Source organism: Amblyomma mixtum, chromosome 1, assembly GCF_055824585.1.
Source record: "Amblyomma mixtum isolate Tamu chromosome 1, ASM5582458v1, whole genome shotgun sequence".
Lineage (NCBI taxonomy): Eukaryota > Metazoa > Arthropoda > Arachnida > Ixodida > Ixodidae > Amblyomma > Amblyomma mixtum.
In genome coordinates, this window is record NC_143012.1 from 274,898,739 (window position 1) to 274,916,200 (window position 17,462).

General features: G+C 46.9%; 1 protein-coding gene and 1 pseudogene across 5 annotated transcripts in view; one reads left to right on the forward strand and one right to left on the reverse strand.

Moving 5' to 3' along the window:
• Positions 1-17,462, reverse strand: part of LOC149371752 (glutamate receptor 1-like) — a 173,862-nt gene that overhangs the window by 13,318 nt on the left and 143,082 nt on the right. For 4 of the 5 annotated variants that reach the window (XM_089566037.1, XM_089566040.1, XM_089566039.1 and 1 more), the window contains 4 exons: positions 13,370-13,568; positions 9,377-9,394; positions 4,112-4,356; positions 2,500-2,608 (listed from right to left, as the gene is read on the reverse strand). In XM_089566037.1, the coding sequence (XP_089422163.1) occupies positions 2,500-2,608; positions 4,112-4,356; positions 9,377-9,394; positions 13,370-13,568 (571 nt within the window). The remainder of the gene's footprint in view (positions 1-2,499; positions 2,609-4,111; positions 4,357-9,376; positions 9,395-13,369; positions 13,569-17,462) is intronic. The other variant, XM_089566038.1, reaches the window with a different exon arrangement.
• On the forward strand, positions 6,498-9,041 carry LOC149371753 (uncharacterized; annotated as a pseudogene).

Below are 17,462 nucleotides of genomic sequence, written 5' to 3' on the forward strand. Positions count from 1 at the left end.
TTAGGTCTCCTCAGCTCAGGGCCGTTTTTGCATTTTATTTCTACCTGAACTCAGCTTCCACATCCTGTATTCTACCACGCGCATTGGTGCTCAGCATCTAACGCCTTAGCCACTGTGCCATCACAGCCTGCGAGAGAAGACAGCACTCTCTGAATACGTTTCAGCAGGTCAGTTATCATCAGAAGTGGCCTACGAAGGTTTGAGCCAAGGAAAACCAGGGAGAAGATCCTGCCAAGATTCCAGGGCTGAAAACTTCGCAAATTGCTCGTCCTACAACAGAAAACTGAAGGCTCTAAGGTACAAAGTACAACTTTGAAATGATGAGTAAAATGCGTTCGCTTTAAGCACGGAAGTGACTAGACAACTTCACGTGCAAAATAATAAAACGCCTAACTTTGCAGGCTGGTTCATAATGCGCAATTTAAAGAAATGCGAAAATCAACGCAATGAATAAGGAAGGAAAGAAGGAAGAAAAAGGAAGGACAATTTTGTAGGGTTCGGCGAAATGAGAATTAGATGCGCTCGCATTTCGGTTTTCATTTAGATTTTAGTTCGAGGTTCGGTTTAAGAGGGCAATGCGATAGTGGTGTATCCTGGATCCGTTGCGCACGGATAGAAGTTGACGGAGACGACGACATCCAAAGCACTACACGAGAGACTACCTGTTAAAGACTCGGGATATTCGGCTGCGGCGATGATGTAATGGTCTTATGCAGGCCAGCGAAGTAGGTCTGTTTGCGCCGGCACGGATTCGAAACAGACTCACGGTCTTAGAGTATTTTGGCACAAAGTGTTTTGCATCGCTGGCCAAAGAGCCTTCTGGCTAGTTGCCCACAAGCAGCTGGGCAACCTGCCGGAAGGCTTTTTGGCCCACTGTGCAAAACACTTTATGCCAAAATACTCTATGGCCGAAAGCCGGTGGGAGGTTGCCACATGCCGGAGGCTTCGGGCAGCCACACGTCGTCGAAAGCTGAGGTTGGTGGTTACAATGACGGCGCACTGAAACTCACAGGGCGGTTACCAATTCAGCGACATCTGTGGGGGCATTTTCATTTCCTAATATACTGAGGTAGCGAATTAGAGAGTGACTTCATATCTGTATAGTTACTGAGCGCTCTTATTTTACTCGCCCTACGGATAGCGCACCTCTCCACCGCGCCGCCACCGCCCCTGAGCCTCCCCTCGGCGGACATTTTGCAACAGGCGCTGCTAATGTACCGGGCTACATTCCTTATCTCTCGCCATATTCTCTTCTTCGCACGCTGACCTCTCTTCGAATGGTTCCCCGTGGCAGCTACACTCCGGCTGCTTATTCCTCACATCCTTACACAAAAACCCTCCTCATTCCAGAGTAACTACCCTCAAACTACCCTTCACAGGAGGATCGGAGCTGCGAAAGTAACCACGTGACGCACCCCGCGACTACAGCTGCTGCAGCTCCGCGCTGCCTATCCAGTGTCTAGATATGGACGAAGCAAGTCAGCCGGAGCCGACGCCCTAGAAAGTGGAGACTCGCAAACGTCGGGCCAAGTCTGATAATCCGGCTGACACTGCCAACCGTGCGAGGGATTTAGCAATCGACAGGGAGCGTAAATGCGCCAAATGGGCAGCCGAAAAGCGGACGCTTCGAAAGCAAAGGAAACGCGAATAAGCTATGTCGCTCGGCTGCTGTCCCGAAAGACGCGGGTTCGATTCCGGCCACGGCGCTCGTATTTCGATGGAGGCGAAATGCAAGAAGCCCGTGTACTGTGCGATGTCAGGGCACGTTAAATTGATAGAAATTTCCAAAGCCCTCCACTACGGCGTCCCTGACAGGGCGAGTCGCTCTGGAACGTTAAACCCAATAAACCAAACCTAACTATATGAGCCGCTCATATGAATATGGAGTCTGTATAATATGGGACAGTACACTGAAACCTGTAAGTCCTCAACATGGTTTCTGCACGGTGCTAAGTTTTTCATATACCTTTTATATCATTCCTTAAAGTGTGAATAACGTCTAAAGGAGTTCGTAAGGTTCTATATGGACTCTCTGTATAACTCTTATAGGATGCATATGCTCCGTAGGGACTCAACCTATATAATGCTTATGGAAGCATAGAATTAAGGGACTCGTCATATGAAAACTTCCGACAGGGAAGAATTAAAAACAAAATAATGTCCTATCCAAACGATATCGTAAGCAACACACACTGTTCGAAAGCAAACACCAAATTTTTTTAAAAATGCAACAGAGACCGCATGAGGGAATTCTCTTTTTTTTACATATCCCACGTCCAGTTCTCTATAAAACTCGCAAGAGACCAGCTGCAGCAAGGGCCATTCTCTAGGCTGGTTTTGAGTAGGCCTAGTAAGAAATGCCTCGCTGAATCGAAAGCAGCGGGGTGATTTCTAACGTAAACTGGAAGACAGGGAGCCACAGAAAGGCGCAAACAACAGGTGTGCGAATGATGCTTAAGGAAAAGGTTGTGCCTACGAGATGATCTGTGTTGTGCTTACCTTGCTGTCACCGCTTCTGCATTCGCTGCGATCATACCACCATTTGTTTTCTAAACGAGCCAAGTCTCCGTTTTCTTTCATGCTAAGAACTGCGAGGTTCAGGCGGTCCCTACAAATACGGAAGAAGCAAAAAAGATGTATAGGCGGGCACAGAACAAACGGTTGGAAGAGATGAAAATTTGGTTCTTTGTAAAATTCTGGCAAAATAAAAAACAAGCAGCAAAGCAACAGAGACGAGTATGACGGACTTAATGCATGCAGATGTGTGTGGATCCCTACAGCGGTGGATATAAACACATTGATGCTGCATACAAGATGCAAACACCTCCTCCCCTTCACCAGCTCCATTTTTTGCTCTTTCTACGCCTCGTGGACGCAGTGGTCCAAAAATGGAGGCAAATGGATGTTTTGAGTAGATACCATCACAAGTATCGTTTTTCTGCGACTCATTTGACATTGCCGCGATCGAAGTCTGACCTCAGGTTACAGGAGAGGCTTTGAGTCTTGAAGAGGCTGGCTTGATTTACAAACTACGGTAGACGACACAAATACAGTAGCGGTAGTGGCTATGTTGATTTAGTGATCACCACATAAAAAAAAAGAAGTCGTTTGATAATTGGAGTCAGAAGCACAGCTGTAATCTGCGTATGCGTTCCTGCTTTCTTGTTATTATTTGGTGCCGTATCACAGTGTGTATTTGACTAAAGGTCCCTGAGAAAAAGACTTCAGAGAATGGTCCCATGCCTATATCGACATTGCATTATTTTCTTATTAAGCATCAGCGGTCGGTTTTTTTTTCTGTGGATAGTTTTCTCTTTATGACATTGTGCCTGGAATATGGTTTATATGGTGAGCGAAACAACACAAGAAGAGCCAGATATGGGTGAGGAAAAAAAGGGCACTAAGGTTGATGGACGCAATTGCAGTTGGTGTTGTAACTTCTGAGTGAAAATAACAAATCCATGCATGCACGCTGGCTTGTTCGGTGCTTCACGTAGGCAATTCGTGGAGGGGTTTGCATCAGTCTATCTTTTCATAGTGTTTCATTATTCCGTATAGCGAAAAACCAGAAAATATTTGCCAGCAGGGAAAATTACAGCATGCAGGCTGTCTGAATTTCTGTGTTGAAATATTTGAAACCTCAAAATTCGTAAGCGTGCGCGTCATAAGCGTTGTTGACTTGTATTTAGCGCCTGTTAGCCGACAGCTGACGAGTAAAGTGATTTTTCTTTTCGTTTGGGACAAATCTCCCCTGGGGCAACGGATATTTCTTCACAGTAAATGCCGTGCAATCATCATCATCACCAGCCCCTTCACGTCCACTGTGGGAGAAAGGCATCTGCTATTGACCTGCAATTAAGCCTGTCCTTCGCCAGCTGCGACCACCCTTTACCAGCCGACTTTCTGGCCTTCGCAGCCCGCCTCATATTTTGGGGCCTCCTGCAATGTTTGCCTTTCCTTGGAATCCATTCCGTTGCCGCAGGGGGTCATTCATGACTCATGCTGCTCTCTCCTGGTCTCCTAACACTGCTGCAGTGACTAGTATTGAACCCCGAATTTTCATGACGCTCGGGTTGCAGGAAGGAATGAGTAAGGGTTGTCTCCTCCATACCTGAGATTCGAGCCGAGAGGCGTGGCGACGCCGTATCCCTTGGCGTCTAGATTCCGGCCCACCTTCATTGTGTCGCAGGGGTGCCGCTCGTTGATGTAGTCGTTCTTGGTGGACTCCATGAGGAAAGCGTATTTGCCCTTTGATTCGCGTACGCGCCGGATGCCTTCTTCGTATGTTGACGTGAAGACATGCTTGCGGGTGTTCATAAACTCCCACATCCGCGCGTACACAGCGATCTTGGAGCGCTGAAAGTAAGCAGAACATTTAACTTGGCGTGGCTTATTAACGGAGCAGTGAATAGTGTGGCACATTCAAAACAGGCTGTGTATGCGGGTGGATTTCTGAGACCAGATGCCTGGCATTGACATGTAGAGGTTAGAAAAAGTTTTAAAGCCCGGTGAAATATGAGAGTCATCTACAGAAAAAGACGGCCTTAAAGAATTTTGATTGTCTTTATTAGAAGGATAAGTGAAAAATACTGAACAAGAATGCCGCCAAAATAACAAAAAGAAAAGCAAGTGAGAAAAAAAAAACGTTATAATGGCCAGTCAGACACACTTGAATGCCTCAGGTAAATGGTCAGAACAGTGTTATAACATATTATGAAAGCACGGCTGGGATAGCGTCAGTATGCTATTCTGATTAAATATATTGCTATTTTTTTCCATTAGATCAGCCACAGTCGCGCCTTCATTATCGCTTGTATCAGCCAGTCTTCTTTTCAACGGTAAATTTCGCAAACATACGACACAAGCACTAAATTCACGGTTAACATGGCGAACGAAAACGCTTAATTGTTTTTTTTTTCTGCTTACGAAACCTGAATTATAGGAAAAGTTCGAAGATGCGTATTACACATACGTATTAAGAATTCCAGTTAAGCATATGCAATACACACAAGTCAACCATTATATACTGCTCGGCTTGAATTTCTCTCTGAGTGCGCTTAATGCGTACGCCGATAATTTTTCATATTTGCGTTCAATAAGCAATGGTCGTCAAGGCTGAAAATTTTTGAGAGTTCGCTGAAACACCCGCTATATATATAACATCAGAAATTCAAAACATAATAAGATTAATTCAGGACATTTTGGCTAGAGGACCAGCCCTTTTCGAGTATACTGCAGCATCTGCAGCACGAAAAGCTGCATGTTGCGAATGCTGTGGTACATTCGAAAAAGGCGGTCCTCCAGCCGGAACGCGGTGAATTAAACCCTGTTATGTTTTTCAATTTCTGGTGATTTTTTCATATATTAATGAATCGGCTCCAAAGAAATCTTGTGTTTTATATATATATATATATATATATATATATATATATATATATATATATATGTGTGTATATATAAGATAAAGTCACCAGAAATTGAAAAACAACAGGATTTCATTCACGACTTTCGGCTGGGGGGCCTGCCTTTTTCGCACTCGAAAAAGGCTGGCCCCCCAGCCGAAAGTCGGGAATTAAATTCTGTTATGTTTTTCAATTTCTGGTGACTTTATCTTATATTGATCAATCAGCTACCAAGAAATCATTTTTGATATATGTATAGCAAACGAGGCAAGGGGAATGAGGGGCTCGTTATAAGTATGAGAGAAGCCAACAGCCACAGAAACCAAGGGACAAAGGGGATTTTTAATTAATTTATTTATTTTGTGGTGTTGATCAATTTAGAATATTACTGAATATGTTATCGCTTAAAGCTAATTGATTAGAAAAGCAAAAGAAAAACAATATATATATTGTGATGCCGAGACAGCAAAGACGAAGTCGTGATGAAAGAAGCAGGCGGAGGAAGACGAGGAAGTGGGATTAAAGAAAGGCTAGGCAATCGAGCGGACGCTCAGCTCAGCGCGTCTCGGTGTCTGTCTTTACAATGGCGCAGTCGACCAACGTCGAGCCCGGCCCGGACCTCCACGACCCGTCGCTCCTCCTTCGAAGCGGCCGGGCAGTCCCACGGCCGGCTCCCTCGGCGCCTGGAACCCCTGTTCCGCCCGAGAACGGCGTCCATGCCTCCTCGGCGGATTCGGCCTTGGCCCTTCTTCCCGAAGCCCTCTCCATCATCCGGGAGTTATCTGCTTCTTTGACTGCAGCGCTTGGCCGCGCTTCACTGTCCCCTGGATACCCAGTAACCCCGGTACAAATTCCGGAGTACCGTGGATTTTCTGACGACGTTGAAGCGTGGATTCAAGTGGTCGACGCTGCTGCCCGGCGTTTCGCCTGGTCTCCAGCCACCACGCTCGCCGTCGCGGAAGACCATCTCCGCGGTGCCGCCCGCGCCTGGCACCGGTACGAAGGCCGCCGCTACACCACTTGGCCGGCCTGGACCTCTGCACTTCTTGCCGCGTTTACACCCCTGGCCACTGCGCACGACGCCAAACTCACACGATGAGAGCGCGGCGCCAGGCTCCAGACGAAGACATCGCCCTTTACAATCAAGATAAGGTACGCCTTCTTCAGGCCTGCAGGGGCCGCACGTGGCCGCAGCAGGCGTTGGGCTCTGAGGCGCCCATTGCTGCGGTGGAAGCATCCGAGCTCCTGCGGGTCGGCTCCAACACAATCGTCAGTCCGCCACCGCAGTCACCGCAGCCGACGAGCGGATACGCGTCCTCCGTGGTGCACCGCTCTCAGATGACCGCCTCGCTCGCCGAGGTGTCGGCAGTTCCCGGCCAAAATGCAACCAGCACTCCTCCCAATTCCATCGGGAGCGCGGGCTCCGTCTCAGCAGTGCCACCGTCCCCGCTGATGTCTCGGGAACCGTCTCATGGACCGATGAGGCATCCCAACATTCCGGCATCGACGCATGATGGACACCGCTTCGGTCGGCCCGCGGCGCAGCCGCCTCCTGCAGGCAGTGCTGGGTTGATGACGCCACCTTCGCCACGGCACCCGTGCTTCGCCAGCTCGGTGACGGCGGCTCCGGGCTCAGTGGCTATCAGCAGCGTCATCGGATGCTCAAGTCCGAACAGTAATAGCCTGGGTAGCATGCCGCCTGGAGTGCGGTCGCCTGGGTTGCCGCCTCAACGGATGACGGCCACTCCAGGACAACCGCGTCCCCTGCTGCCGGGACGTCAGTTTCATGAGCCAATTTTCCCAGACAACAAAATCCGGCGTCAGCCTGTTTCCAGCGTGGACTTCCGCGAAGAGGACCGCATCGACGAGGGTTACGAGGCCCTCAGCGGAAAGCGGACCCCTCCAGTGCCACCTGCTCGGCAGCCAGCAACTTCCGGGTCCCGCTCCGGACGCAGGCTACCAGTAGGCCGTTCGCGGCTGCCGCCTTCTCCGGGTTCCAGGGTCGGCAGCGGGCCATCAGTATCGCGCCTCCTAATGTTCCAAATCGAACGAGAATTGGGTGCTCCCACGTCCCCTCCCGTTAGAGAGAGGCTGCATCAGGGCAGGCAGCTTGATGAGAATCGGGAAGATAGTCCACCACCGGCGTCGCCCTTGATGCGTCGACGCAGCTTCGAACACACCACCTTGCATGACGACCTCGCAGGGACACGGTCGAGAGCCTGCAACTGTCCGGGTACTGTCCTGGTCTGCCGCGGCCCTCCACGCCGATCCACCAGCGGACGACTTCGCGGCGCCTATGTCAGGGATGCCGACGATGATATGGACGGCCTGTCCATGATCAGAAAGGCCAAGAGGAAAAGAAGGAAGAGAAGGAAGAAGAGAAAGAAGAGAAAGAAGAAGAAAAGAAAGTGGAGGAGAAAAGAACCAGATGAGAAGGCTGAGGAAGTTCCGCCTCCAGCCAGGCCTGCTCCCCTGCTCCTTCCCCTACTTCGACGCCAATGGACGGGCCTCTAAAACTCAAGCTTCCCGTCGTGTTTGTCTTCGGCGGCCCCGGCTGCGGCAAGGGTACCCAATGCTAGTAGATAGCGGCCAACTACGGCTTCACGCACATCCCTTCCGGTGACCTGCAGCGGGCGGAGGTGCAGTGCGGCAGCGACCTGGGCAAGGAGATGAACGAGATCATGACGAAGGGTGAGCTCGTCCCACTGGTCACGGTCTTGCAGCTGCTGAAAGGAGCAATGAGGAAGAGCGTGGCGACAGCCAAAGGTTCCTGATTGACGGTTACCCCAGGAACACCGAGCAGGGTGACCGCTTCGAGGCTGAGGTGTGCAAGTGCACCAACCTGCTCTACGTAGAGGTGAAGGATGAGACCATGAAGGAGCGGCTGCTGAAGCCGGGCGAGACGAGTTGCCGCGTGTACAACGAGGTCTGGGTGCGACGCGGCCTACAATCAACAGGGCGTCCGCAGTCGTGGCCGAGTGTGATGCCGAGACAGCAAAGACGAAGTCGTGATGAAAGAAGCAGGCGGAGGAAGACGAGGAAGTGGGATTAAAGAAAGGCTAGGCAATCGAGCGGACGCTCAGCTCAGCGCGTCTCGGTGTCTGTCTTTACAATATATATATATAGGTGTGAGCTGTGGCGACAAGTTAGAAGGTGTCAAGACCAGTTGCGTGTGCTGTGTTATGTGTTGGATCCTGGATGGCTTGCTAGCGCCTGTCCTGTGTGTATCTCCTCTTGTGTGCGTTTTTCGTGTGCGCTTAAATTTCATTTCATATATATATATATATATATATATATATATATATATATATATATATATATATATATATATATATATATATATATATATATATATGAAATGAAATTTAAGCGCACACGAAAAACGCACACAAGAGGAGATACACACAGGACAGGCGCTAGCAAGCCATCCAGGATCCAACACATAACACAGCACACGCAACTGGTCTTGACACCTTCTAACTTGTCGCCACAGCTCACACCTCAAAAGCTTCAACAAACGCTTCAGAAGACCCCAAGGGGGACGCAGAAATCCCAACAGGGCACTCACATCCGTCGGCACCAGACCCTTGCGAAGGCAGAATCCAAAATATCTTGCACGACATGTCAAACCGACGATGAAAGAAACACAAGTGTTGACTTGAGAAGACGAAGGGGACGAGTTACATACAAAAGAGCCCTCATATTTGGATAGATAATTTAACAAAACTTCTGTTTGGGCTAGATGGTTCATAGCTATAAATGAAATGAAATTTAAGCGCACACGAAAAACGCACACAAGAGGAGATACACACAGGACAGGCGCTAGCAAGCCATCCAGGATCCAACACATAACACAGCACACGCAACTGGTCTTGATACCTTCTAACTTGTCGCCACAGCTCACACCTCAAAAGCTTCAACAAACGCTTCAGAAGACCCCAAGGGGGACCCAGAAATCCCAACAGGGCACTCACATCCGCCGGCACCAGACCCTTGCGAAGGCAGAATCCAAAATATCTTGCACGACATGTCAAACCGACGATGAAAGAAACACAAGTGTTGACTTGAGAAGACGAAGGGGACGAGTTACATACAAAAGATCCCTCATATTTGGATAGATAAGCGTGTGCTGTGTTATGTGTTGGATCCTGGATGGCTTGCTAGCGCCTGTCCTGTGTGTATCTCCTCTTGTGTGCGTTTTTCGTGTGCGCATAAATTTCATTTCATTTATAGCTATGCACCATCTAGCCCAAACAGAAGTTTGGTTAAATTATCTATCCAAATATGAGGGCTCTTTTGTATGTAACTCGTCCCCTTCGTCTTCTCAAGTCAACACTTGTGTTTCTTTCATCGTCGGTTTGACATGTCGTGCAAGATATTTTGGATTCTGCCTTCGCAAGGGTCTGGTGCCGGCGGATGTGAGTGCCCTGTTGGGATTTCTGCGTCCCCCTTGGGGTCTTCTGAAGCCTTTGTTGAAGCTTTTGAGGTGTGAGCTGTGGCGACAAGTTAGAAGGTGTCAAGACCAGTTGCGTGTGCTGTGTTATGTGTTGGATCCTGGATGGCTTGCTAGCGCCTGTCCTGTGTGTATCTCCTCTTGTGTGCGTTTTTCGTGTGCGCTTAAATTTCATTTCATATATATATATATATAGATATATATATAGATATATATATATATATAAACGTAATTCGGTTGACACACGGTAGAAAAACAACAACTTTATTCTAACGTTTCGACCAGGGTCTGGCCTTCGTCTGACGAAGGCCAGACCCTGGTCGAAACGTTAGAATAAAGTTGTTGTTTTTCTACCGTGTGTCAACCGAATTACGTTTATGTTCTACCGGATCCATCCGATCTTCACCCCCTTCTTATGCATATATATATATATATATATATATATATATATATATATATATATATATATATATATATATATATATATATATATACACACACACATGTATATATATATATATATATATATATATACACACAGAAGAAGGGGTCACAACATTCCGATTATCTTCATTTAATACCAACAGTTTCGAACGAAGGACCGCCCTTCATCAGGGTATACAGTTTCGTGTGTATACCCTGATGAAGGACGGTCCTCCGTTCGAAACTGTTGGTATTAAATGAAGATAATCGGAAAGTTGTGACCCGTTCTTCTACAAGTCTACCTGGCCCGTTGAAAGATAAGACCTCTGCAACTATATATAACTATATATATATATATATATATATATATATATATATATATATATATATATATATATATATATATATATATATATATATATATATATATATATATATATATACCTAGCAATCTGCGCACCGTGTCAGGCGGCAACCCAATTAATCGTGTGAGGATACTCGGGAAGAGCAGTATGGGTCGCAACCCAACCCAAGGAACTCAAGTCGCATCGATGGCAGCACCTGTCCTAGAAGGGCAGTTTCGAACCGCTTGACCGCTGCACCACTGGTACAGGAGCAGTAGGAAGACTCCCAGGGATGTATTAATGTAGAGGACTAACTCCGCATATATGAACCTTATCCCTTTATCGGTATTCGAACACTTGCCACCCATGAACACTGGATCTGAACACCTGAACCGAAGTGAAAACCGAACTGCTACCGCATTTAATTTGAATTTGGCCTGACTACGCAAATATAGCGTCTTTTTAAACCTGTGGTTAGCGAGAGAACGAATGTCTTTTGTGTTCATGCCACTTCACTCGCATTAGCTCTGCCGGTAAGTTCCTGTGAACGCCTTTTGCTGAGAGCCAGAGTAGCTGGCTGTAGTGACCAGTCATGGCATGCAGGTGTCAGCTTTTATTGGCCGTGAGGCAGGTACTCAAAGGCATAAAGAGGCAAGCTCCTTCCAGGTATTGTTCTCAGTAAAAATGGACTCTGGCACTTTGTCTATGTTCGTTCTTGTCTAGCAAAAGAAGATGCATTTAGCGGCGAGAAATTTGGACTAAACATGTTTCGTGCATGCGGTTCGGACTCCTGTCGCCTAATGGAAAATGACAGGTTGTTGTCATATTTAAGGGCACAGGGTAAGGTAAAATCAGAAAAAAAAAGTTTTTTTTTTCTTTTGCAATTTCAGACGTTAAATTCTTTCTACACATGTTCCATGATTGCGCTTTCCTCAGAAAGCCATATTTCGGGCTGAAAAACGCTTTTTCCGAACCCAAGTAGTCAGCGGCCACACCCCCTTTCCGGGTACCCTCCGCGTTTATCGCCAATTTTTTCAACCAAAAAGTCCACCACCTGATTTGAAAGCTTGTCTGAAATCAGCTACATATAAAAAATAGTTTGGCAACTATTGTTCAGCTGTCTTTCTTTAGCCAAGATAATCCTGAGACGCTGCACACTTTTCCACGTTTCTGCAACATTCATGCAGCTGCGTCCGAGTGCTTTCCCTTCCGATGAGTATTGTATACTTTGTGCCGGTGTTGGTTGTTGTTGATAAGATGAGATGGCTTGGGCAAAGAAGGCCTTCAGCAGGTGTGAATTTCATGGCAGCCGTTACACTAATCGCGAAAAATCAAAAGGATGTCCACGACCTAATGGGACGCCGAACGCCAAACGCGCCAGCTCCTCGACATCAAAGCTTTCAAGATTTTATGTGTGCTTCCAGGAAGAGGATGTGCTACAGAGCAGCAGCGAATATGCCTTAATGGACATGGACGGCATTTGTGCCGCAATTACACAGAGTTGTGCGTAGACAGTGCGGTGGAAGGGTTAAGCTCACCGAAATTCTGACAAAGCGCGCGTTTGTTAGGCTTCAGACCCTAAGGATGACCTCACTGGACGCTGTTATTTCATTTAATGATGATAGCATCGCAAGGGCCAACGTTTCGAAGGCGTGTGGATTGAACCCGGGGCGCAACACCATCGAGTGGCTCAGGCAAGCTGACCATAAGCGTGTGTAATTTGCGGACCGAGTAACATGACAGCTCACAAAAAAGGCCCAGCTAGCAAAATGACAAGCCCAAACGCAAAAAATTGACAGCGACAGTGACTACGAAGTAAGAGGCTATTAAACCAATTGCTATGAATGTGTTTTTGCGAATAAAAAATTGTGTTTCACATCTTTTTTCACTTTAGGCTCAATTAATTCAAAACAGTGTTTTTTCTTACAAAGGTACCATTATTTCCATTGTCTTTCAAGACAGACAGATGATTTTCTTTTCCAACCATCTACATAAGTGTTGGCAACTACTGAACTAGAATTGGGAAATTTCACTCAGTAGTTTTTTCGTTATGAATTTTCAAATGTGAAAATAAAGCCAAAATTTAAATACTACAGGTAGATATTTTATTAAAAATAAAATTTTCAACGCATTTCAATTATTCTAGTTCAGTAAAAAGAGCGCAAAATTTGGAACAAAATGATATATATATTACCAGAGTACACCTATTAGTTGGCGAGAAACATGCACCTCAACATGGCCTAAAATGCATGGGAAGTATAGGGCTTACCCTGTGCCTTAAGTGAACGGCGTCATGGCGTAGCCTCTGGGATCTGCGCTGAAAACGCTGTCGGTGCCCGTAATTCGCTTAAGAAATCGGCCTTTGATGACTACACCTGTAATGCGTTTTTTTTTTTCAATTTTTTAGCTACGTTTTCGGTGGGGGTGTTCTCGTTGCAGCACGGGCAAACTCCTTTTGTCCTCTTTCTCTTCATAAGCTTGCGTGACGCAAGGTGGCTGTGCCCGCGGCCGTTTCCTTTGTGGCCCGTACATTGACACTGACCACGTACCGTGATTTCGCCTAACGTGCCGTATACAGCTAAATGACACAGCGTGGTAGAGCAACACCAGTTAGTCCAAAGTGACACCTATACACAGCTGCAGCTGTAAAACTGTTAGTTTTCAGCTGCGGTTGTCTTGTTTTCGCCGCTGCAATAACTTGTGTTCTTGCAATGTAATATCCTCAAAGTAAGGTTTTGACGACTTACTCGAAAAAATTCCTGCGTTGAAGAAAAAGAGAGGGTGCCGTATTCGACCTCCGTCTGCTTGGCAAGGTCATCGGCAGAGTTGATGGGCGTGACCATTCTCTCGACGGTCAAGAAGGCGGCCAGGTTGGCAGTGTAGCTCGATATAATTATGAGCGTGAAGAACCACCACACACTGCCAACGATGCGGCCGGCCACAGATCTGGAAGGGAAGGCCCAGACTTCAGGGCGGGCTGTTTAGGACGAAAAACAAGCGTTGCTGAGAGCACTATGGATAGCGTACGACATCGTATTTGGTGTAGAATACTGCCTGAGGAATCTACTGCAAACTCGGAGCTCATTGGGAATGACTTACGGCATATTAATGCAAAAGTTTTCGCGGTGTCGTTGTCGTCCACATTTTCTGAAGGCAACAGTTACGAAAGTTATGCACTTATGCCAAACCTAGTCCATGCCAGACTCGGCATTAAATTTTAGGCCTTGTGAAATGACAAATAGCCAGAACTAAAATATTTTCTCAGGCCGTTATACACAACAGGGGCTAAATAATAGATTCAGTCATTCGGTCACAATACAGGAGTTTCCTTAGCAGTACAGAGATCTAAATCATCTGATTTCGGTATAGAGGAGGTGCTAGAAAGTCATGCCCAGGCATCCGTCCATCCCTAAATATAAAGAACATATGTGCAGCAAGTGATTACACACTGTAGTTAGCATTGTATTTAGGCAATTTTGGTGAAAATGAAAGGCGTTACTTTTAGTTCCTTTTGCGCGTGTGTGGAGAGTGCTATAAGCTGGAGAAAGCTGCTCAGATCTTGTTAGGGAGTCTCAAAATACAGCACAGGCAAGAACAACAAAAAGAAAAAGAACCAATCAAGGCTTATCTTTCGTGATCCCTAGAGGCAACAAAACACCTCGCTCTACGTTATTTGCCCGTCTGGGCCAATTCGTCTCCGGGCCCCAGAGTCCTGGGCACCACCCACCGACAAAGTTACGACATCTGCCCGTCGTCAGTGTGGGAAAGGTTTCCATCAACTTAACACAGGCATCAGCGTGAAGCGGAGAGGGTGTAAGGCAGCCGACGAAAGGGCTAAGAGGATTACTTGCTTACAGAAAGAGAAAGGAGGGGAGCGACGCGACGGAAATGCACAGTCCCCGTGTGATCAACTAGAGCTCAGATCCGGCTGAACTTCACCGGATAAGTAGATGTCGTCGATATATAGAAACATTGAATATCTTGTCAAGAACTGAGTCGAAGCGGGGTCAATGCGTCACCACGACTAGATTTAAAATTGCAAATTAACGGGGTCAGATTTAGGAGAAAACACTGACGGGGTGAGTTATTTTGCCTCGTCGCCTAAAAATTCCTTACAGTTAATACAAATTATTTCTTCATCTACGCTTCAGAGATGAATAATGTAACCTTCATTACTGTAATGAAATCTGAATGCATGCCCCCTTAAACAAAATCAGTTAGTATTGACAGGAAACACCATGCAGGGATATAAAAGGATTGAAAAAGTAGCATGAAAGTTGTGAGTGCTGTAACGGTACAACGCTTACGACAAAACATACATAATCGATTATTTTCAATAGCACTAATGACAGAGAACCCGAAGACGAATTGTACCCTGCAGTTCGATGCGTCATTGTTATCACTAGGGCAACCAAAAAAAATTATAGCGGACTGTAAGGGTGAGGAGCGTAACATAAGTTTTCTTGTTTGATGAGCATGCAGTTCAAATGTTTGGTTTACTTTATCGTGAGCTATGCATGACCGAGCAAAAGGTGTCCGTGTGAGCCTGCCTCGCCCGTCTTTCATAAGCTGAAGACGTAAAAGAGGACCAGTCTTTTTTTCTATCTTAGCTGCCACGTTTGAGCGCCCTCACTTTGTACATGGTTATGACAGTGTATCAATATCCCTCAAGAAAAAGTATGCAACAGCAGTATCTTACCGGTACTCACCGATGGGGCAGAAACGTGGAGGCTAACGAAACGGGTCAACTTAAGGACAGCGCAGCGAGCTATAGAAAGAAAACGGATAGGTGCAACGTTACGAGACCGGAAGCGGCCATAATGAGTGAGGGAACAAATGCGGGTTAATGACATCCTAGTCGAAATCAAGAGGAAGAAAGTGGCTTAGTCAAGGCATGTAATGTGAAACCAAGATAACCGCTGGTCCTTAATAGTAAGGGAGTGGATTCGAAGAGAAGGCAAGCCTAGCAGGGGGCGGAAGAAAGTTAGGTGGGCGAATGAGGTTAAGAAGTTTCCGGGGATACGGTGGCCGCAGCTGGCAAAAGACAGGTTAATTGGAGACATTGAAGAGGCCTTTGCCCTGCAGTGGTCGTTGTCAGGCTTGGGATAATGATGATGATATAACAGCCGTATCTCACCGGTTTTCACCCATGGGGCAGAAACGTGGAGGTTAACGAAACGGGGTCAACTTAAAGGAGAAAGCAGCGAGCTATGGAAAGGAAAATGTTAGGTGTAACGTTAAGAGACAGGAGTAGAGCAGAGTTGGGGTTAATAACATCCTAGTCGAAATCAGCAAGAAAAAATGGGCTTGGGCAGGGCATGTAATGCGAAGGCAAGATAACAGATGGTCCTTGAGGGTAACAGACTGCATTCCAAGAGAGTGCAAGAATAGCAAGGGGCGGCAGAAAAGAGGGAGGATGAGATTAAGAAGTTTTCGAGGATATGGTGACCGCCGCTTGCATGAGACAGGGTTAATTAACTAGAGATATGTGAGAAGCCTTTCTCCTCCGGTGGGCGTATTCAGGCTGATGGCGACGATGATGATGATAATGAATTCGCCCATCATCATAATTTCTTTTCTGACTTAAGTGCAAGAATTACCAAGAGCGACCTAAATATTACCAAAAAAAGGCAGGTCCCCTTTTACGGCCGGAGTTGATGAGGAGTGTGCGAGACAGGCCGAAAATAGTGTTACTTTTTCAGTATTGAAGCTTAGGTGCGCATGGTGAAGCAGTCACAAAACACTATTCTTTCTACTAGGGCCCAGCCTTGACTGTAAGTGCAAAGTTAATACAGGGCCATCTATCACCAGTATACGAATAACAATTGCAAAGGGAAATAGATTTTGCGCTTGGGGATTTGTCATCAACTAGCGGCGTTTGCACGGGGTTGAGTGCTGCCTTTCTTACAGCGGGCGCAACACCGTCTAACGACTGGTACATATGTGTGCATGCTTGTAATGGTGCGTGCGTTCTAGAACAGGGCAGGCAAGGTGTCAACAAAAACGGGGCGAGCAGTGGAAACGGTGCCCACACTGAGAGAGTGGTGACAGGGGAGCTCTGGCTCATTCGCAAACCGCATCGTGCGCTGCATCCTAGCCGACTGTAGCCACACTCCTGTGGCAGTGTAACTAAATACGTGACATCCACATGCCGTGTTTGGTGCAGAAAAAAAAATAGGTATACGGGCCATCTCCCTTCTCCAACTAAAAGCGCGAATTACAGTGGCCAGTGTATCATTCATTCTCGAGCAGTGCTGAGGCAGTTCTGAGGCAGTGACATAACATGAGGTGCCTGCAGATACTTGCGACTTCATGATCTCTGCATCTGGTTGGTCGCCCCGACGTCACTATGTAATGTTGTGACGTCACTCGCACGTGCCTTCACAACATTCTGTGATTGCAGGTCAGTGTGACGCAATGGCACATGCATAAATATGAATCGTCCTCTGCCCACCGCCTCCTCCCGCCGCCCTCACCCCGTTTCCGCCATTTGTATCCCATGATGTTATGACAACTATTTGCGACTGATTGCAAACGTGAGCTCTGTCGATGGTGATCATTCAGCTCTGAGGTGTAATTTTTTGTATCTATGGAGGTTTAACCTAGCCGCGTGACTGTTCAGTAGCACACATCTTACACGTGGTGGCAGGTGCAGAAAAACCTTCCCCATCATAGAACCCAGTACATGTGATGGGTCGGTAATTAACCGCGTTTTTTCTTTAATCTCTGAGGAATTCCTTATCGTGGCACCCTCTTTTAGGGTTGTTGCACTGTGGCTGTTCTCACATCGATTAAACGTTTCTAGACTCTATTTAGCGCGCATACATTCAGTGCCGATAA